This window comes from Aquarana catesbeiana, linkage group LG10, assembly GCF_042186555.1.
Source record: "Aquarana catesbeiana isolate 2022-GZ linkage group LG10, ASM4218655v1, whole genome shotgun sequence".
NCBI lineage: Eukaryota > Metazoa > Chordata > Amphibia > Anura > Ranidae > Aquarana > Aquarana catesbeiana.
In genome coordinates, this window is record NC_133333.1 from 159,435,172 (window position 1) to 159,457,397 (window position 22,226).

The 22,226-nt window shown below is 40.7% G+C and overlaps 1 protein-coding gene across 5 annotated transcripts in view; it reads left to right on the plus strand.

Annotated features, from left to right (window-relative positions):
* LOC141110972 (uncharacterized) overlaps positions 1-22,226 on the plus strand; it is a 189,640-nt gene that overhangs the window by 132,310 nt on the left and 35,104 nt on the right. For all 5 annotated transcript variants that reach the window (XM_073602831.1, XM_073602835.1, XM_073602834.1 and 2 more), the window contains 4 exons: positions 2,161-2,288; positions 5,208-5,292; positions 6,165-6,271; positions 11,065-11,177. In XM_073602831.1, coding sequence (XP_073458932.1) covers positions 2,161-2,288; positions 5,208-5,292; positions 6,165-6,271; positions 11,065-11,177 — 433 coding nt within the window. The remainder of the gene's footprint in view (positions 1-2,160; positions 2,289-5,207; positions 5,293-6,164; positions 6,272-11,064; positions 11,178-22,226) is intronic.

Here is a 22,226-nt window from a genome sequence, read left to right on the forward strand (position 1 = left end):
CGCGACTTTACTCTCATTTGATAATGACCTCCCTCCCCACTGGAAAAACTCAGAAACAAATCGCTACACGACATTCCCGACTTTGACAATGACGATTGGGATGACATATGGGATTTCCCTTTCAGATCCCTGGTCTCCCTGAGCGACCGACTAATACAGTTCAAGATGGTACATCACGCATATTTTACCCCACACAGGTTACACAAAATAAACCCCGCCTTCCCCCCAGGATGCCGGCGATGTGGAACAATACCGGGTGACTTTACTCATATTTTTTGGACCTGCCCAGCCATTGTCGAATACTGGAAACAGATACTAAAGGTCATCACACAGGTCACCACCATATCACTCCAACCCTCAATAGCAATATGTATATTGGGCCTGATAGAACAAATAATTCCCACTGTGGCTAGCCGCACCCTGGTCGGGCTACCTCTCTTTTACGCCTGCAAAGTCATAGCCCTTAGCTGGCGTAAGCCTACTCCTCCTCCTCTCTCCCTGTGGAAACAATTGGTCAACAATAGCCTGCCTCTTTACAAAGATTGTTATGCTAATAGGGGTTGCCCTAAAAAATATGATAAGGTTTGGTCCAAATGGCTGGCGGATTCCTCCACAGCCTCAGACTCACACCCTTTTTAACCCACTATCTTCTGCCAGTGAATAGGAATCTGCAACTGTGAATGTAACATATGTTTCTGAGATACACGTTTTAGCTCCGCGCTGTCCTCCTACTCATGAATGCCAACCCGCTGAGACCACTGTGATGCCTTGAGCTCTCTGCCGTATTTCTTGTAACTGTTTGCCTTATATCATATTTCTGTACGTACCAAAGTCAACTCTCGTCATAACCAATGTATGTTGTTTTTCTGTTAAATGTTTTAAAACCCAATAAACAGATTTCCAAAAAAAATTATAGAAATGCAGCCACCACATGTAAGGAATTCGAAGCTGCAATATATTACATTTTGGTTCTTGGGTTTAGATATACTTTTAGGTATTTCTGAACACATTAAATGGGGTGTGCATGGTAAAACCACAGAAAAATAAATATTTATTTCAACGATTTATGGGAAATTATTAGGAGTACATTATATAGCAGGAAATTAAATTAATGGCTGCTTGGATACTTGTGGTGAAACCTCCCTGCCATTGTTCCTAGCTCTGTGCCCACTGCTTTTAAATCCTCAATGATTAAAAATAAAAACAAATCATCAAGGAGGAAAAAGAAGACTTCCCTCCCATGTGGCAAATATACAGATCCAGGAACTCATTAGATCTCACCACCTGGACCGATCTATTACGCCCTCATATACACTGGACCTTTGCCCAGCTCTCCTAGATACCTTTCCTCCTATTAGTGGTGTTTTGGCAGAATTAAATGCTTGACAACGTGTGTAATGCATTTAGGCACGTCAAGCCCTTGGTTTTTAATTCATTTCATTAGAATAATATATTGTTCTGGCCACTGAAATGAATTAACACCCTAGCGCTAAATGTGCCTAGTGTTAACATGACTTAAGCTCTTTTTCTGCCAAAACACCACTGCTCCTGCACCTGCTGGCAATGTTTTTTTTCTGCCTCTAAATTCCCCTGCCTCTAAACTCTTCCAAATGCTTACAGTATGTGTGCATGGACACATAGGCTAACATGCAGGGGCATTTAGAGGCAGAAAAAAAATGGCAAACCCCCTAGGAGCAGCATTACAAATGCCCAGTGTGCATGAGGCCTTCGTGTCCAGAATAGTGTAATGTGGTTTTATATAGGGACCAGGGTACTACTTTGGTTAAGCATTTTTATGTAGATTTTCTATAGTTAATAAAGTGTTTTTCTATTTTGACAACAGGTAGATTTCCTAGCAGTCATTATTTTTCTGTTTAACCATCTGCATTGCCACCCATGTACTAATTGTATGTTCAGTAACAGTAAGATGATCTAATCTCTATTATTAAGTACATGGTTTACAAAGTACTGTATTGTCAGGTGTGCCTTGGAAACCCATTTGTGGTAGTGTATTCACAAATTGGGCAGCTGCCTCCCTTAGGTTCTACAAATTTAAATTCTGACCTACAGTTTGTAATCTTTTCAAATACCTGTGTTTAAAAATTATTTCCCACTAAATATGTATGACATACGTTATGACCTATCTCTCGTCTTCCCCAGGTGATAATTTGTACAGATGGTCGAGCGAACACTGATCTGGGGAATCTGGAGGATATAACTGAGGAGTACATCTACCAGTCCTCCAAGCTGTACTACAGCAATCTGGGAGATCTTGCTCTTCAGCACAGGTTAGATATAATAGTCTGTACACCACACGCATTTAGGAAAGATTATTATTTTGTCACAATAGGTGCAGTAGATAAAGGCTGGGACACTTTAATATGTAGCAACTCGATTTGTTCCATGTACCTAACTACAGATACTAGCAAATCTTTCTTAAGCCCGATACACCAGTCTTAATTTTGGCAGCAAATTTTGATTTAATTTTAGTCTTAGGACTAAAATGGCATTTTAGTTTTAGTCCCATTTTAGTCTTCTGCAATTGTTTTAGTTTCAGTAGTATTTAGTCGACTAAATCTCCAGTACATTTTAGTCGACTAAAACTCATTTTAGTCGTCTAAAATCTAATAGGTCTAATTAAATTGTATTGGATTAGTTAACATTTCTCTACAATTTCCAAACTCATTATATACTGCTGGAGTGAAAAATCTAATATGTTATTATTTATGGTATTGAGGTATGAACATGCACTACAGACCAGTGTTAATTTTGAAGTCAAATTTCAATTTAGTTTTAGTCTTAGTCTATAGACTAAAATGGCATTTTAATTTTAGTCCCATTTTAGTCTTTTGACTAAAATTCCATTTTAGATTTAATCGTATTTTAGTCGACTAAAATAGTATTCATTTAGTTGACTAAAATGTTTTAGTCGACGAAATTAACACTGCGCTACACACGTACTGAAAGTCATCTGGTTCAGCAGGAACTGACCGCCTTTCAGTACATATGTACCACTGTCGTTAGACCTGCTTCTGTCAAACACTCTTCCTGGAAAACCACTATTCGGTCAGCGTTTGCAGCCAATGGATGCAAGTACTGTTCTGTGTATTTTGGCAGTGGGAGAGATCCCTGCATCACACATGGTTATGTTGATGCAGGGATCAGTCAGCGTTTTTCATTCAACCCGTAAGTTCAGTGGAAAAAAACTGAACATGTATATCCAGCTTAAAGTAATTGTAAAGGTTCGTTAAAATTAAAAAATAATAACAAACATGTCTATACTTACCTGCTCTGTGCAAGGGTTTTGCACAGGGCAGCCCCAATCCTCCTCTTCTGGGGTCCCCCGGTGGCGCTCTTGGCTCCTCCTCTGCATTGAGTGCCCCCACAGGGCGCCACATTCCATGGGGACACTTGTGCGGGCGCGCTCCTGAGTCCTGCTGCTGCGTCCATTGACATAGACAGCAAGACTCGGCCCCACCCCCGGCTCCCGTGTCACTGGATTTGATTGACAGCAGTAGGAGCAGAAGGCTCCTGCTGCTATCAATCTATTCAATGAGGACCCCAGACAGCGGCTGGAGCTGCTGGGCTCGTTCTCGTTGCTGGAAAGATTGGGTTCAGGTAAGAAAAAGGGGGGCTCTGGGGGGCAGCTACACCACAAAAGGTTTTTCACCTTAATGCATAGAAAACATTAAGGTAAAAAACCTCAAAACTTTACAACTCCTTTAAGTGGACTCTCTGCCAACCTCATTCACTTTTGCAGTCTGTTGGCTGACCACACTATCTTATCAAGTTTTTTCTCTGATTCAAATTTTGGCCCTCTCCAGTTCTATTCCTTGATTCATTGTGTTAGAACATTTCCATTTTTGTTTGGAAAACGTACTTTTTTTTACATGTTTGAACTCCATTCTGACACCTTTACTATCCATGCTCCTTTAATATCCATGGTACATTATTTTGACAGCCTGTCTATGTTTCTTTAATTCATACACCCAGTAAATCTATTTTACAAATGAGAAATACTGACACAGAAAAAAGTCCAATGTTTAAATAGAAACAAGCAGTGGTTCACTGTAAATTGGGAAGGGTAAGTCGATGTACATCTCTTTAGAATCCTAAGGCTGGCCATAGACGATTTTCTTTTCTGCATTAAATTAAGCCATTGTGTTCTCCTGGTAGGGGGGACAGGAAAAACCGTCATCTCCTAGACACAGTGATTATTTCTAGCGGCTATAACAGCCACTAGCAATAATCGCATGTAAAATCCGACAGGCTGGTTGTACCCAAGTTGATTGATCAATCAACTTGGGTACATTTAGCCTGTCTATACATGGTTTGAAACTTGGATGGTTCCTGCAAACTATTTGTGGCCGGCTTAACTCACTTTCAACCCTTCAGATAACAGATGGCATATAGAGGAACAAGCTATAGTTATCTAATAGAGCAACACTGTCACAAAAGTAGATGTACTGATGCCTAAGGCCTCTTTCACACTGGCTTTCTGATCCGGTTTGCCTGTCAGTTTTTCAGGCGGACCTGATCGGAGCCTCCATTCACTCCTATGGGGCAGCGGTGACATGTCCGCTGACACACGCTGCTATTAGATCCTGTCTGTGGAATCCAGACGAATGGAGACCCAATTTTCCATCAGTCTGGTGGATGGGATCGGATCAAAATGGACAGACGGTCCATTTTCATCCGATCACCCCATAGAGGAGAGCGGGGCTCTGACAGGTCCATCTCAGCACAGTGAGTGGAGACAGACCTGTCATCTGCCTGCTCAGCGGGTATCAGCAGGTCGATCCCCCCCGCTGAGCAAAGCGGAGTCCGTCGGGTGGACCGCCCGCATGAAAGAGCCCTCTCAGTTACCTAAAATTAAAAACAAAATCACCTCTCAGTCATCAAAACTATCTACTTGGCAGCCTTTGGCATTCTCAAGGGCCAAAAAAAGCTGGCTGCTCTCCTATCAGAATGCACTGATGAAAGTAAAATACATTAAGAATACTGAGCTTCTTTCCGGTACAGTGTTTGCTATCCTGGCATAACCAGGATTCTGCTTTTGACCTTGCTGGCTTAAAATATTTAGGGGTCTTTTAAGGTACCCCGCCCAATTCTATTGTTTCAACGCTTTTGACATACAGTATAGTTTTCTTGGTGTAATACTAAGTAATTAGGTAGATTTTATATATCAGTGTGTATGTGTCTTGTAGTGTGGTGGTCTCTGTGGTGACGATTGAAGGAACAGACTGCAGACTGCCTGAACTGGGACAACTTGCCGATAAGACAGGAGGAAAGGTATGCAGTGTGCAGCACTGATGCATATGTGTCATGTATATCATTGTTAGGTAAAACTGCATTTACATCAATGAAGCCTGGAGACATACTGTACAGTATGATCCCAAGATGGCCCAAGCTATTTTGTTTTGTTGGTGTTGCTGTAATGGTACTTTCTACTTTGACCTATGCAGTTTTACTAAATAGTGGCCTTTATCCATTTGGCATTTTTTCTATATTTCTATGTTTGTTTCCGACTGTGTTCATTTGCACTGGTCAATATAGTGCTGGACTTTGGTTACTGTTTAATTTAGTGCAGAGATCAGATGTATATCATACCTAAAATCAATTGCAAAATCAGTTCTGTAAAATCGAAATTATTTCCTTAGGGTACATACATATAATGCAATGCATTTACTAGAAGTTGAAGATGAGCATTTGACACAGGAAGAAAAAAATAATACACATACAATTTACTTTGGTAAAGGTTATGTAAAGAACTGCAAAAAACAAACAAACTGATGTATAGAACATGAAACCCATGGATATTGTTAGACAGATGTGCTCTCTGCTCCAAGTAAAGAAGGGAGTGGCCACAAATGCAAATTGTACTCATTATAGGAAAGCATGCTAAAGTGTTTAATAGATATATTTAGTGATTTAAATATGTTTTCTTTATGAAATAACATCCTGATGTTTAATTAAACTGGTATTTAGTAAGGATCTATTGAATTTTTAAAACAGGATTTGAAAATATCTTTATTTATCTTATCTTTATGGTAAAAGCTAAAACACAGTATAACCTGACTGCTTGTATACAGTATATCTACCTGTTGTCTTTTTGACATGTTGTCTTTTTGATGCTATCGTATTCTCTTTTTTGTCTTGGATAGGTAAATATCGTACATCCTTTGAATTTGGCCAATGAGTTTCAGTCTATCCTGGATGAACAAATCATTGCTACTGATGTTGAAGTGAAGGTTTATCTGCCCCATTCTATGTAAGTAAAATTGTGCTACATAGAGAACAGACTTGAAGGCCTAGAGTATGTGATATCCATTGCTTCAGAGCATTACTGTCGTTCTCTGGGAAAAAACAAATGATAATTCTACAGTCTGGGTAACAATTTGAGACAAGTTTTAGTGATGTCACTGGGGTCAAAGTGGCTAATATTTCAACGTTTACTTTACAGCCCTCATCTCCTTTAATCATTTTCTAATGTAAAAAGACTTATTCAGACTACACCTATTAATTGGCTGAAGGAAACACCCATTACTGTGCCCAGTGGCGTGGCTATGGGGGTGCGGGGGGGGGGGTGGCCTGCACCTGGGTGACACCCACCAGAGGGTGACACCAGGCTCAGACTGGCACCGGCGCCGCCTTGAGAGGGGCTTCACTGCTCCCTTCTTCCGTTTCGGGATCTCCTTTGCTGCACATGATGTGCAGGGAGAGTGGGGGAGGAGGAGTGAGGCAAACACAGACTGGGTGCCCTAATCCGACCGTCCCACACACCCCCACATGCCGCAGCCACAATCACATCTGTTCCCGCTGGCTGCACTCACTGCAGACCGGACTATAGCCACTTCCTCCTCGGCTCTGACGTTTCAAGTACACAGGCCGGGAGGAAGAGCCGAGGAGGGGGACATGGTGATTTGGGGGGGCATTGGAAGGTAACAATTATGCTGCCAGGAAGGATTTTAGGGGGGTAGAGGATTGGTGCTAAGGGGTGCTTTGTTTGGGATTAAAGAGGACTTGTACTAGAAGTGAAAGGAGGGGGGCAGATTTGAAGTTTGACCCCCTCCCCCCAGCACAATTCCTCTCCCCTCCCAAAGCACCCCCTAGCACATATCCTCTAACCCCAAATCAAAGATCACATCCCGACTCCATCCATCCCCCGATCCCATCCTGACTCCATCCACCCTCACCCTGATCCAATCCTGGCTCCATCCACCCCCCGATCCCATCCTGGCTCCATCCATTCCCCTGATCCTATCCCGGCTCCATCCACCCCCTGATCCCATCCTGGCTCCATCCACCACCCTGATCCCATCCAGGCTCCTTCCACCCCCCATCCCATCCTGGCTCCTTCCATTCCCCCTGATCCCATCCCAGATCTGTCCACCACCCCAATCCCATCCCGGCTCCATTCATCCCCCCAATCCCATCCCAGGGTATGATATCACTAGTTCAAATACACATAGTTAAATACCGTATTTATCGGCGTATAACACGCGCCGGCATATAACACGCGCCGGCGTATAACACGCACCCCAAGTTTAGGAGAGAATTTTAAGGAAAAAAACTTTTAGGAGGGAAGTTTAAGGAAAAGAAACTTACATTAAAATGCCCATCAATGCAGCCTCATCAGTGTTCATCTGCAGCCTTGTTAGTGTCATTGCAGCCTTTTCAGTGTCAGTGCAGCTTTGCCCCAGTGCAGCCTTGTCCCCAGTGCAGCTTTGCCCCAGTGCAGTCTTGTCAGTGCAGCCTTGTCCCCAGTGCAGCCTTTTCCCCAGTGCAGCCTTTTCCCCAGTGCAGCCTTTTCCCCAGTGCAGCTTTGTCCCCAGTGCAGCTTTGTCCCCAGTGCAGCTTTGTCCCCAGTGCAGCTTTGTCCCCAGTGCAGCCTTGTCCCCAGTGCAGTCTTGTCAGTGCAGCCTTGTCCCCAGTGCAGCCTTTTCCCCAGTGCAGCCTTGTCCCCAGTGCAGCCTTGTCCCCAGTGCAGCCTTGTCCCCAGTGCAGCCTTGTCCCCAGTGCCCATGCCTGCCACCGCCGCCGCTGACATACACATGCTAGTAGTTTTAAATATGGCGCCGCGGAGTTCGGAGGGACTCGGCGCCGGCGGAACTGAACGAACGCCGCCGAGATACACATAGTCGAGTGTATTCGGCTCTTTCCGGCGCCGGTCACAGTCCCGCCGAGTCCGGCCCTATGATGGACATTACACAGGTCCAATGGCGGGACTGGGCGTGACTGTGAGCGGCGCCGGAAAGAGCCCAATACACTCGACTATGTGTATCTCGGCTCACTGTGATTTCGGCGGCGCTCGTTCAGCATCGCCGAGTCCCTCCGAACTCCGCGGCGCCATATTTAAAAATACTCGCTATGTGAATGTCGGCGGCAATCGCCGCCGATAGCTCACAATTAGCGGGGATCGGCGTATAACACGCACCCACGACTTTCCCCTGATTTTAAGGGGAAAAAAGTGCGTGTTATACGCCGATAAATACGGTATATTGTAAATAAGCAGCAAATTGGGACTTTAAATGAAGCATGTGCAATATGGCCAGAAAATTAGTCAATATTAAAAATATATATGTATTTATTATCTGGACTGTAAAAAACTGTTTCATATTGAATACAACAATTGATAAACATACAAAAAATATATACGTTAAAGACCATTGTCCTAGAAACAGATCATAGCATAAAAGTACACTGCACAATGTGGCATAAAATATCGTCCTCCATGTTTATGTGACTTTCGAACAGAGTGGTATAATAATAATAATAATAATAATAATAATAATGAATCCAACTGAGCTAAAATCAAATAGACCGTCTATATAAGACATAAGATGCATCCAGATATGCCCGACATGTTTCGTGGCTAAAAACCACTTCCTCAGGGGTGGGTGGATCTAAATAAATAGAGAACTATAAATAAGCCAGTATAATAAAGTGTAGACAGGGAAAATTAATAAAATAATATGTAAGTGACAGTAATAAACTATCCCCACATATACTCAAAATGCGAGACCCAAACCTGGAGGCTGCCTATAGTGTCCATACAAGGGACTGTGGTAAATTGGACCCAAATATATTAAAAATTACAAATTACATATTACAAATTTATTTTACAAATTTGACAGTGAATGCCATGGGATAACACTTCTGTTTTTATTGTGGTATAGACAGATAACAGAAAATTGTCATCAAATTCCAGGTAATTTTCCTTTCCCGGCCCATCCCCACGTTCGCACACAATGGGTTAATGCCTCCTTTGGAACCCACAGGACCACCTCTTCCTATCTTAATAAAGGACAGCCCCTCCCTAACTGAAGTGTTCAATAACCTAGTCTGCGACAGGCCACTAGGGAGAGTGTCCTGTGTTGATGTGAGGATAGGCCAGGAAGGGAAAATGACAGTAAGTATCTGATAACAATTTCTGGCCCAAACCCATGAATAAATGGGCAGGAGAAAACACATGAAAATAGACACTGACAATCAAAGAAAAGCTGCTAAAGACAAAAAGAATTTATCCCTCTTGTCCCAAACTTTGCTGAATTTGCTGACCTCACAACTAGGTTGTAAGGTTGAATGAAGGCCGTACAAGTACTTCAGCTAGCCGTCTTACATGTATCTTCTGCCGAATCTTATCATAGCGCCCCAAAGCCTGCCACCCCTCTAGTCGAATGAGCTTGCACCTGAAAGGCCTACTTCCTGCATGCCAATGTAATCATTCTGGTAAGCCAATAGAAAATTACTCTTGAGGACCCGATGGCAAAGATTGTCCACTTTCCTCACATCTTTTGATCTTTGCAAGTACACTGTTAGCAACTTTACTGTGTGTAAGGAACTGAAGTCTTCCTGCTGTGTACTCAGTTACTCCTGTGTGAAAACTCGGTGAAACTGCTTACCAGTTTTTTTGCTGGAAACTGGATACAACTTTAGAATTGAGCTTTGGAGATAGACCTATTCCTGGTAAAAAAAAAGCCACGAAAGAACCCTTCCAGGAAAGTGCTGAATCTTCAACACCCTTCTATCTAAAGTAGTTGCTGTCAGAAGAAATAGTTTTACCACGAGGAACCTCAACAAAAATAAAACTATTGGAGCAAAGGGTGCCTGCACCAGTGATTTCAGAAACAAGTCTAAGTGCCAGAAAGGGAACAAGGTTTTTTTGGGGGGTCATATACAGATTTTCGCCTGCAAGAATCAAGGTCAATGGCTCTTTCACCCATCTGCAGCCTGTGAAAGAAGATAAGGTAGAGATTTGTACTTTAAATGGAGTTGTACGACAGACCAACCTCTAGCGCTGACTGTAAAAAGTCCAGGATATTGGCTAAAGCAGGGGACACAGAAGAAAAATCTTTTGTTGAGCAAACTAAACAAACTTCATTCATATCATCTCATATATAGCGTTCATGGATGATCTTCTGGCCTTCACCAAGGTCTGAACTACCGCAGATGAGGAACCCTGTGCATCTAGTCTGGCCTATTCCATAGCCAGACTAATAAAAGTAGTCTCACTGGATTAGGGTGCTGTCACTGACCTTGCCATAAAAGATTTCATTTGACCAGAAACGAGATTGGGGGCACTGATGACATCTGGAGGAGCAGCAAAAGCCAAGGCCTTCTTGGTAGGTGGAAAGCACCTGCATGGCATGAACTTGTTCTGTCCAAATTTTTAGAAGCACTTTGTTGTTTCAGGACACTGGAGAGAGACAAAGATCAAACGAAAAATCCCATGGCAGTGTGTATCATGGAGTCTTCGCATTTGTACCCTGTTGCAACCAAAAAAAAGAACACTTCAGTTAGGGAGTGGCTGTCTTTTATTGAGCTAGGAAGAGGTGGTCCTGTGGGTTCCAGAAGAGGCATTAACCCATTGTGTGCTGACGTAAGGTGGACCAAGAACAATATTTTAAGGATGACATATAATTCAATACTATCCATGATGGTATATTTGTTCCATATATTGAAAATTGATGTTGTTTGGTTGATGCAGTATTTCTATGTGAGGCCACATACCTTTTTCTAGCCTTCAGACTATTAATGGCTTGTTTTTCCTCTTGTATTCAGGCATTTCCTCTACGAGGGGCATACTGAGTCTGTTCTGACAAAGAAAATCGGAAGTACAAATCCAGACACTATGTTGTCTACAGAATTTGCTATCCATTCATCCAAAACTAAAGGTAGTATCACTGGAATTTGAAGACCTTTGAAACACTAATGAAAAATGCTTTGAGCAAACAATTGTGATAAAGGTGGATAAGTGCAAAGTACTGAAAACAGTGTGCAGATAAAATGTGAGAGGAATAGTGGACAAAGGTAAAGATGCACTGGACAGTTATATCTTTTGTTATCTGTTATCCTATAATAGAGCAGTCTTGGTTCCCAAGAATTGGTAACATTTTCTACTACTTTTGCAATATCATAATCAGTGAAGTTAGATGTCACATTTTAACCCTGAATGGTATTATGTCCACTTGTGTTCTATGCAATATGCATCTTGTTTGTCTCTACTATTGATCCTTGGGGGACAGGGCATCTACTTTGGATAACATGTCCTTCCTTCCAGAGGCTGGACACCAGGCATGGCAAGAACATTTGCTTCTGCCGTTGTACTGGCTTTCGAGTCTTTATGTTTTTTTTTGTTTTTTTTTTATAGTCTATAATACCCTTTTCTTTTAACTTTGTTCTATTTTCATATTTGAAGATCATAGGTGTGCACACAGGGTGTGCAACCCTTGAAATTTTCCACATTTTGTCATGTTACAACCAAAAATGTAAATGTATATTGTTGGGATTTTATGTAATAGACCAACACAACGTGGCACATAATTGTGAAGTGGAAGGAAAATGATAAATGGTTTTCATCATTTTTTTACAAATAAATATTTAAAAAGTGTGGTGTGCATTTGTATTCAGTCCCCTTTACTCTGATACCCCTAACTAAAATCTAGTGGAACCAGTTGCCTTTGGAACTAATTAGTAAATAGAGTCAACCTGTGTGTAATTTATTCTCAGTATAAATACAGCTGTTCTGTGAAGCCCTCAGAGGTTTGTTAGAGAACCTTAGTGAACAAACAGCATCATGAAGGCCAAGGAACATTCCAAACAGGTCAGAGATAAAGTTGTGGAGACGTTTAAAAAAGGGTTAGGTTATAAAAAAAATATCCCAAGCTTTGAACATCTCACAGAGCACTGTTCAATCCATCATCCAAAAATGGAAGGAGTACGGCACAACTGCAAACCTACCAAGACACGGCCATCCACCTTAACGGACAGGCCGGACAAAGAGAGCATTAATCAGAGAAGCAGCCAAGAGGCCCATGGTAACTCTGGAGGAGCTGCAGAGATCCACAGCTCAGGTGAGAAAATCTGTCCACAGGACAACTATTAGTCGTGCACTCCACAAATCTGGCCTTTATAGAAGAATGGCAAGAAGAAAGCCATTGTTGAAAGAAAGCCATAAGAAGTAACATTTGCAGTTAGCGAGAAGCCATGTGGTGGAAACAGAAAACGTGGAAAAAAGTGCTCTGGTCAGATGAGACCAATTTTGAACTTTTTTGGCCTAAAAGCAAAACGCTATGTGTGGCGGAAAGCTAACACTGCACATCACCCTGAACACACCATCCCCATCATGAAACATGGTGATGACAGCATCATGCTGTGGGGATTCTTTTCTTCAGCAGGGACGGGGAAGCTGGTCAGAGTTGATGGGAAGATAAATGGAGCCAAATACAGGGCAATCTTAGAAGATTGAGGAATATTTAGCACTTTTTCATAAATACAAGCATGAGGAATGCCTGCTATTTGTTTGGACACTATTGTGCACTTTGATTTATATACTCTTGTGAATGGTTTGGACTGAGATATATTCATTTGTATGAATTGGTTTCGGACACTTTATTTATCAAGTAGCACTTATATATTTTTGTTAATTATTTAAAGGATTTTTTTCTTTTCTTTCTCACATTTTTTTTTTTTTTTTTTTTGCATGTTGCTTGTTACCATTTATTCATATATTCAATTGTGGATTTTAGTCACTTTCTTCACAGGCGTTTGACACTGTTTGTAATTTTCAATATTGTATAGATTTATTATATTCTTTGTTCACGTATTTATAGCCTTTAGCGCATGCACATATATTTATTTTATTTTGGCATATACACGGTATGGAACGTGGTTAGTGTGTGTAGCTGAATTAGGTTCATTTATTCACATTGGAGGCATTAACCCATTTGTGGCTCACAAGATTTTAGCACTAATTTTTGGGATATTATTTTCATACACTTGTTAGTAGCCTATGGATCCTTTTGCCTTTTTTGAAAATAGGGAGATAGATCTGGAGGATCTGTTCTCGGTTAACAATAACAAAGAGAATGATATCTCTCTCTTATTTAGAAAATTGGGACACTGCATGGATAAGAAAAGTAATATATGGTGGGACCGTTCCACCATGGAAAAGTATTTAAAAGATGGTTTAATTCCCAGAAAACTTAGATGGGATGTTCCCATAAATGATGGTCTGTTGGGAGAAGAGGATATAGATGAATGGTATGCCTTCTTTATAGGCGAAGGAAGGGAAATCATGGAATTTCTCCTCAAAAGGAAGCAACGCAAATTAACACTAGTGGAGAATCAGATTAAAGAGATTAGGGACAAGCTTAACCCTTTCATCAATACACCTGAATATAACAAGCTCATGGATGATTTGCACAAGAATATGCAGAAGAAAGATGTTGAAAATAAAAATATCAAAAAGAAAAAATATACGCGAGACTTTGAGGATTATCAAAATAAACGAGTATTTCGCTGGCAGTCTACATTAGCAGCAACTACCACTGCTAGCATACCGCCGCAGACAACAACTGGAAGCACTAGTGATATGAGACCCTCACAACCACAAGGACAACAACAGCAACAACATAGGAGAACCAAACCAACAAATGGTGGACAAATTCCACACCGACAGGACGATAAACAACCATACACACCCCGGCGGCAGCCGCTTAGGAAGCCATACTTTGATCAACACCAAAGATCTAACTATGGGGTTAGTAATGCTCAGAATCCCAGGTATGGCCCACCACCGAACCAGAACAATTGGTATCAAGGAGGACCACCAAATCGAGGCAATGGGAATAGAGCCCAGTATAATTATCATGAAAGGGGCCACCAATCTTACCCCCCCACACAACGAAGGGGTTGGCAGTATGGCTCTGGTGGCCAGCAGAAGCAACAGGGATACCAGAATAGTACCCCGCATAGACCATTTGGAGGTTATGGATCCCAACATGGTACTCCGTACAGAGGTAACCAATATTCATATAGAGGCCCCCCATCAAACCAAGACCCCCAGAGGGCCCCTCCTGACTCATATAGAGACACGCAGAGGGGAGGTGTTTATTACTCGCCAAAACCACAGCGAGTAAGATATGGAGATCCTTTACATGATCAATATAGAATACCCGTTTTTAATAGTTACCAACCATTGGAGGATAATGAAGAGGAATTTTTGGATGAATCTTTTTTAGGGGAGACCAGGGGAGGGTCCCCCCGCGAGACAAGAAACCCAGGAAGAGGGGAAGGAGAGCAGGCAGAAGAATACAGCAGAAAGAGAAGGCGAGAAGACTAGGTAATGGGATTTTTAACCTGAGTGGAATCGCTTTGTCGAGAGAAGAATTATTGGTGCTAGATAAGGGCATCAAGTTCGCCCTAAAAAAGGGCTGAATAAGTTCGAAACATATGTTGGAGTACAAAAATTTATTAGAAAGTTAAACCTCAAGAAATATTACGCTCTCAATCCGGTGGAGAAAGCGATTTGGAATACCAACCACACTAGTTTGAAGAATAATTCCGTGTTCAACCCATATATAGCCAACAACAAGTATGTTGATTTGTTCAAGAAACTGGTCACCAGTGAGCTGGAGCAATTGCCAGTGAAGAAGGTTTATGAACAGAAGGATTTTAAAAAAGGGATGAAAACACTAGAGAAAAGGACAGATATAGTGATAAGGCCGGCAGACAAAGGTGGAGGGATAGTTGTTCTATCCCTACAACAATACAAGTCAGAAATGGAAAGATTACTAAATGATACTGAAACATATCAGTTACTGAACGGTAACCCTTCCCGATCCTTCAAAGAGGCACTGGAACATATTATTAAAGATGGTATGGATGAAGGATTCTTAAGTAAACAAGAAGCAAGGTATTTAGTCCCCATGGTTAGTAAGATACCAGTAATTTATTACTTACCAAAGATCCACAAAGATAGTAATAACCCCCCAGGGAGGCCGATAGTAAGCGGCATCGAATCTTTGACATCCAGATTGGGGGAGTATATAGATATCCATCTGCAACCTCTGGTCGCTAAGACTAAAGCCTATCTCAAGGACACCAAGCACACATTGCAACTCTTAGACGAATGCAGTGCACAAGAGGATATTATTATGGTTACAGAAGACGTTTCCTCACTTTACACCAATATTGATCATGAAGGTGCCTTGAAAGCAGTTGAATGGGCCCTGAGGAAGGAGAGTTTGGCGAATGATGGTTTTATTGCATTTATTCTTAGGTGCTTAGATTTCTGCTTACGGCACAATTTCTTTTGGTATGATAACACATTTTACTTACAGACCAAGGGAGTCGCCATGGGCGCTAAATTCGCCCCCAGCGTGGCAAACTTATATATGGCCAAATGGGAAGAGGAAGGTGTTTTAAATCAGGATTACGGTGCTATTTTACTATACAAAAGGTTTATTGACGATCTGTTGATAATTTGGAAGGGTAGTATGGATGCATTGTTAGCTTTGTTGGATTCTATGAATAACAATGATCTGAACATCTCTTTGACCTGGGATGTAAATAGAGAATGTATTCACTTTCTGGACTTAGAAATTTTTAACACCAGGGATGGCTTGATTACAAAGACGTTTTTTAAAGCAAAAGCAACGGATCGAAATTCCTACATCCCGACCTCCAGCTGTCACCACAAACCTTGGCTAAGTAATATACCCAGAGGCCAGTTCACAAGGATGAGGAGGAACTGCACGAGGATTGAGGAATATGATTACCAGTCTAACATACTCACCAATATGTTTATAGACAAGGGGTACCAGAAAGAATTCTTGAATAAAGAAAAGTTGGAAGTCGCTGGCCTTAGTAGAGATAATTTACTTAAAGATAGGGTTCAGACTACGGAAGAAGATGTTAATGATGGTATTAGTATGGTTCTGAATTATTCTTTACAAAACAATGAAGTACAAAAAATTATTCGGAAGTACTGGAATGTTTTGAAACAAGATGTCCACCTAAAAGAGATACTCCCAGAGAAACCCAAGATTATTTTTAAGAGAGCACCCAACTTACGAGATAGGTTAGTTCATAATGTGGTAGAACCACCCCCCCAGAAACCCTCAATGTTCTGGGACCTAAAAGGTTTTTATGGGTGTGGGAGATGTTACAGCTGCGTTAGGGTTCCTGGAAGAAGATTAATAGAAACAATAGAAACAATAGAAACAATAGAAGATTAAAAGAGTTTACCAATCCTAGAAACAACCACTCCTACACCATTAGAGATTTTATATCCTGCGACACGATAGGGGTTGTTTACGCGTTAAAATGTCCATGCAATTACATCTATGTGGGGCGGACTATTAGGGCTTTGAAAGACCGTTTAGAAGAGCACGTAAGGAATATACGTAAGGGGTCTGACAAGCACCATCTGTACATACATTTCAAACGTGTACATAATCAAAGCACGCTTGGGATGAAATTTTGGGGGATAGAGGTACCCAAACGCCACTGGAGGGGTTCCAACTTTGTAAGAGAAATTAGTAAACGTGAATCATGGTGGATACACCAGCTCGGCTCCATGGCCCCGGGGGGGCTTAATAAGGAGTTCGATTTAAGATGTTTCTTGAGTAATTATTAATTTCACCTTTTTATATCCCACCTAGATATCCATATTTTACAGTACTTAAAAGGTTTTTTATGGGTATACATAGTAGATTATGACGATTCGCTTGATTTTGATTGGATTCACTCTAGCCACTAAAATAATATGTTTGCACATTGGGGAGCGATTAAGCTCATATAGTGCCTTTCACAAAGCACTCCCCCATATTTATTGCTTTTTGATATAATGCTCTCCTGGATTACTTAGCACTTTTTAGATACTTAAATGATCGCCTGATTAACATTTATGGTATGGTTCATATAGACTTACTTTTCCCCTTTTACCATTTGGTGAGGCAGCTATTTTTTAGGTGTTATTACTAGATAGTAATTGTGATATTCCAAGATCAATACGCATTTTCAGGAATACTTTCATTTATATTTATATTTGTAATTTTATCGTATCTACTGTATTCCAGATGTGTATTTTTTAGGTTATAGTATTATTGAATTTTTATATATAAAAAATTTTTTTTTTTTGTATCAATTTTCTATATTTATTTCAATTTTTTTATATATATTTATTTTAATATTTTTATTTAAATTTATTTTAATATTTTTATTTAAACACATATCTGTGAGTTTCCTATTACAGAGCAATAAAGGTTACAGGTCCCTTTAAGGGTTTTATAGGATCCCACAATGATGATTGTGCTGTATTACTGATACGAGAAACATACTTAATTCTCAGTATGATTTTAAACAAAATTTTTTATATATATTTTTTATTGTTATATATTATGCCATTAGATTAGTACATTTGTAGTTTTTTGATGTTCCATATATTAATGCAACAAATAATGATAAAAAGAAGGAAACCCTGGGATGGTACGGGTGAATGGGAAGGGAGTAAGCAATGGGTAAATCAAGGTAAAGGAAAAAGAAACATACTAAATATTGTAATTGGTATGAGGAATGCCCAGAAATAGTAAAAGAAAAAAATACTTTATTAGAATATACAAAACATGGTTATAAAAGTAATGACTAATGCATACAAAATACCTAAACCACGCAAATGTGTATACTGGTAAGGGAAAGCATCACATGCGTGGTATAAAGGAGCCCAACATGTTTCGGATAGGAATAAAAATTCAGTTCCTTCTTCAGGGGTTTCCTGTAAGGATTTTTTGTATGATCTGGGGGAAGTATATTGATAAAACATACCAGTCATTAGTATATGTACATATACACATGCACATGCATATCATGAGTATATCTCATAGGTATAGAGGGTGTAGAGGAGCAGAATTATTGGAGACAAAAAAACAAAGACATGTATATGAAATGAAAAGAGAATGATAAAGATGCAATACTAATAAAAACTCAAAATATGCCATAATTTTTCAAAATAGTATATAGCATTATAGGGACTTACTAGTTCAAACAATTAGCTGCATACAGAGCAACAGGCTATGGTCTGACAGTCTGCCAACAGGTACTTCAGGTCAACATCACCATGGTTCATTGCAGATTCAGATACGAGTAACCCATGTGTGGATATATATAGAGTGGAGGTCTGAACTCAAAGATGGTATAGAAATTTGCTGATATATATCAGGAGGAGGTCATTGATGCCAATTAGGTACGGCGAGGTAGGTCAAACCACCAGCGTCCACGAGGAACAACCAATGCAAAGAGGGGAATGTACATCCCTACATAAAAAATAAAAAATAATAAAATAATATAATACTATTGGAGTATAGATGTCAAGGGTCCATAAAGTAACAATCCATACATAAATAAATATTAAATGTGCAATGGATGTAATGTAATAAGTTGTAGCAAGGAAGGGAAGAAAGGGGGGGGGGAATGGAAAGAGGGGAAAGGTTGGCCAAGGTTGGGGCATATATATATACACACACACACACATACATACACATACATACACATATATATATATATATATATATATATATACATATATATATACACACATACACATATACATGCATACACACACACATACATACACATACATACGCATATATACAAATATTAACATAATATGTAATGCATGAATGGATATATAGGAATAGTGGGTGTCTAGGGCCAATGCAAGCATATTTATGCCCGACAGTCATGTCCTATAGTATGCAGCATACAGTCAAAAAACTTTTAATGTAGATAAGATAGGTTAGGTGAGGATATGCCCAGTATACGTAGCTCTATGCAGTCACGATATAGGCAAAAAGAAATAATATTGGGAGTAAAGCTTACTTACAGATTGTGGGATGTACGGAATCACAACCTCCAGCCTGGCGTCCAAACCTGGATATGCAGCACAAATGTGTTTGCATTTGGAGGTTTTTTAAATGCAAAGAGCAAATGAGGAGGGAGTGGTAACACCTGTGTTGGGCGGGGAATGTGTATTAATGACAACTGAAGGTACTAGCTAGTGAAACTGGGTGTGAGTAAGACCCGGCGTCAACCCCCTCCGCTGAACAGTGTCAGCAGAGGATGTAATGTGCGCCGGGAAGTTTTCCCCCCGGCGCCGGGGCGTCCGGCGTACACCGCGTCAACGGGCGCGGCGACATCAGATGTCGCAGCGCCGCCGACACAGGAAAGGAGGACTCAGTAAGGCCGCCCCGGATGGCAGCCGCTATGCGCAGGCGCAAGCGGCGAACCAATTGGCGGCCGAGAGTCCTAAGTATGGCTCCACTATCGAAGGATGTGGAGCCTACCTGTGCCGGGGGACATGATGCTGGCGATAAGCGCACCACGGCTGATCCCACGGCAATATACTAAAATAGGGCAGGCCATCCACATATAAAGATTAGTATAATATATGATAGGTGATCCTGTAAGACCGAAGGGAGGAGCAGCAGAGTGTCAGATTAAGCGCAATATACAATCATGTGTGAGCAATATATACAAACATCTACATGCAATGTACAATGTATATTTGATCTGTACAATGAGCCCAACATACAGTCATGTATTAAATAACCAGAGGCATATTATATAAATACCGATGGAGTTACAAGTATCAGTGTAGCATTGTGTCTCATAAAGCAAACAAAACGCATACATATGTAAAACGCATACATCATGTAACCTCATTATAAATGAAAAAGACTTTTTGAAAAGAGATAAATAAATTTTTTTTTACATATCTAAACATACATATATAAAGTACTGTATGATTGAGTGCGATAGGCAGACTTTTGCTAAATGGTCGGCTGGTAAGATCAAATTAGGTGGTTATAGATCCCTCTCATAGCCCCCTGACGTAAAGCCTTGTAAAAATGGTTTAAAGCTTAATATTTCATTAAGGCCTGGGGGTGAGGTGGCATTTAAATTTGCAATCCATCTCATCTCTCGTTGGAGGAGCAGTTTATTAAGGTCTCCACCTCTACACGTCTGATGGATACGGTCTAAGGCTGTAACTGAGATTCTGGGAAAGCGTTTACAATGGACTAACTTAATGTGTCGGCCCCATGGGGAATCGGGGTCTTTTGATTTCATTGCCGCTATGTGTCGATATAGGCGCTTACAAAGTTTCTGAATAGTTTTGCCAACATAGAAACAACCACACTCGCACAGTATTAAATACACTACGAGTGTGGTCTGGCAATTAACATAATGTCTGGGGAAAAATGTCCACCCATTAGGGAGGCGCGGATTTATGTTGGTATTGATATACCTGCAGTAGCCACACGACCCACATGGAAAGGTGCCAAATGTATTGCATGGGTCGCCACGAGTGCGTCCCTTGAACTCGCTCTTAACCAAGCGATCCCCAACCGAGGTGTTGCGTCTAAAAGTGATTAAGGGGTTGGGGGAAACAAAGGGGCCCACCAAGGGGTCATTGGTTAGTATATGCCAATATTTAGCAAAAATCTGCCTGATCTCTGTATGTTCATTGGAAAATGTAGTAATTATCCTGGTATAAGGATTGTTATCACGATTGGCTCTGTTGCGTGGTTGTATTAATGCCTGTCTGTCCCGACTATTAGCTTTGTTAAAGGCTCGTTTTAAACTCTTGTGGCTATAGCCTCTGTCCAAGAGGCGATTTTTTAGAGCCCTGGCCTCACGTAAGAAATCGTCATTGCTAGAACAATTTCTTTTTATTCTGAGGAATTGACTGAATGGGATGGAGTTAATTAATTGTCTTGGATGGAAGCTATCCGAATGTAGGATAGTGTTCCCAGATGTGGGTTTGCGGTGAAGTTTGCAAGCCAAAAGATTATTTGTATTCTTGAATATCTAAACGTCCAGAAAGGTGATTGAGGTATGGTCATGCGTCATAGTAAATTTTAAGTTGAATTCGTTGCGATTAAGTATGGTTAAGAAATCGTGAAGTAAGTTGACTGGTCCCTCCCATAAGACGAGGATATCATCGATGTACCTGCGCCACATGGTAATATGGCGCAGGTACATCGAGTACATCAAATATTTTTTTATATATTTATTTTAATATTTTTATTTAAATTTATTTTAATATTTTAATATTTTAATATTTTTATTTAAACACATATCTGTGAGTTTCCTATTACAGAGCAATAAAGGTTACAGGTCCCTTTAAGGGTTTTATAGGATCCCACAATGATTATTGTGCTGTATTACTGATGCGAGAAACATACTTAATTCTCAGTATGATTTTAAACAAAATTTTTTATATATATTTTTTATTGTTATATATTATGCCATTAGATTAGTACATTTGTAGTTTTTTGATGTTCCATATATTAATCGCTAGTGCAATTACCATTATTTGTGGTGTGCGATGTGGTGTCTACTCTGATGTGTGGCTCTGTCCTGGATTAGGATTATACTTATGCAGATAGGGTTAACACCGCTTACTATAGCTTTTCATTTCCTGTTTTTTCGTAAATATCAAGGCCGGCATACAGCGTCATTTGCTGTTGTTTTTACATAGCTGGAGCCTAACACTAGGATGTCAGCGATCCCAGGCAAAATGGCCGCTGTTGGAGCCGAACACTAGGATGTCAGCAGTCCCAGGCAAAATGGCCGCTGTGACAGTATAAATTACACATGGAGCGCCCGTCCTATTAGATCCCCCAGATGAAGGCACGTATACCCTGTGCCGAAGATGCGTAGGGGAGGGGCAGGACGGAGCTTTCTACACACACACAGACAGGCAGAGGATTGTACACGGCACCGCACACCACAGGATTCATCTGTATTGCATACTTTGGATAGGATGGTGCACTGACGCACCCAAGCATTGTGAGTACCCTCCTGGAGGGATTGTTTTTATGGCTTTTCAAATAAATTCCTGGCGGTATTATGCTATGAGTCTCCTTTCTTTTATATAT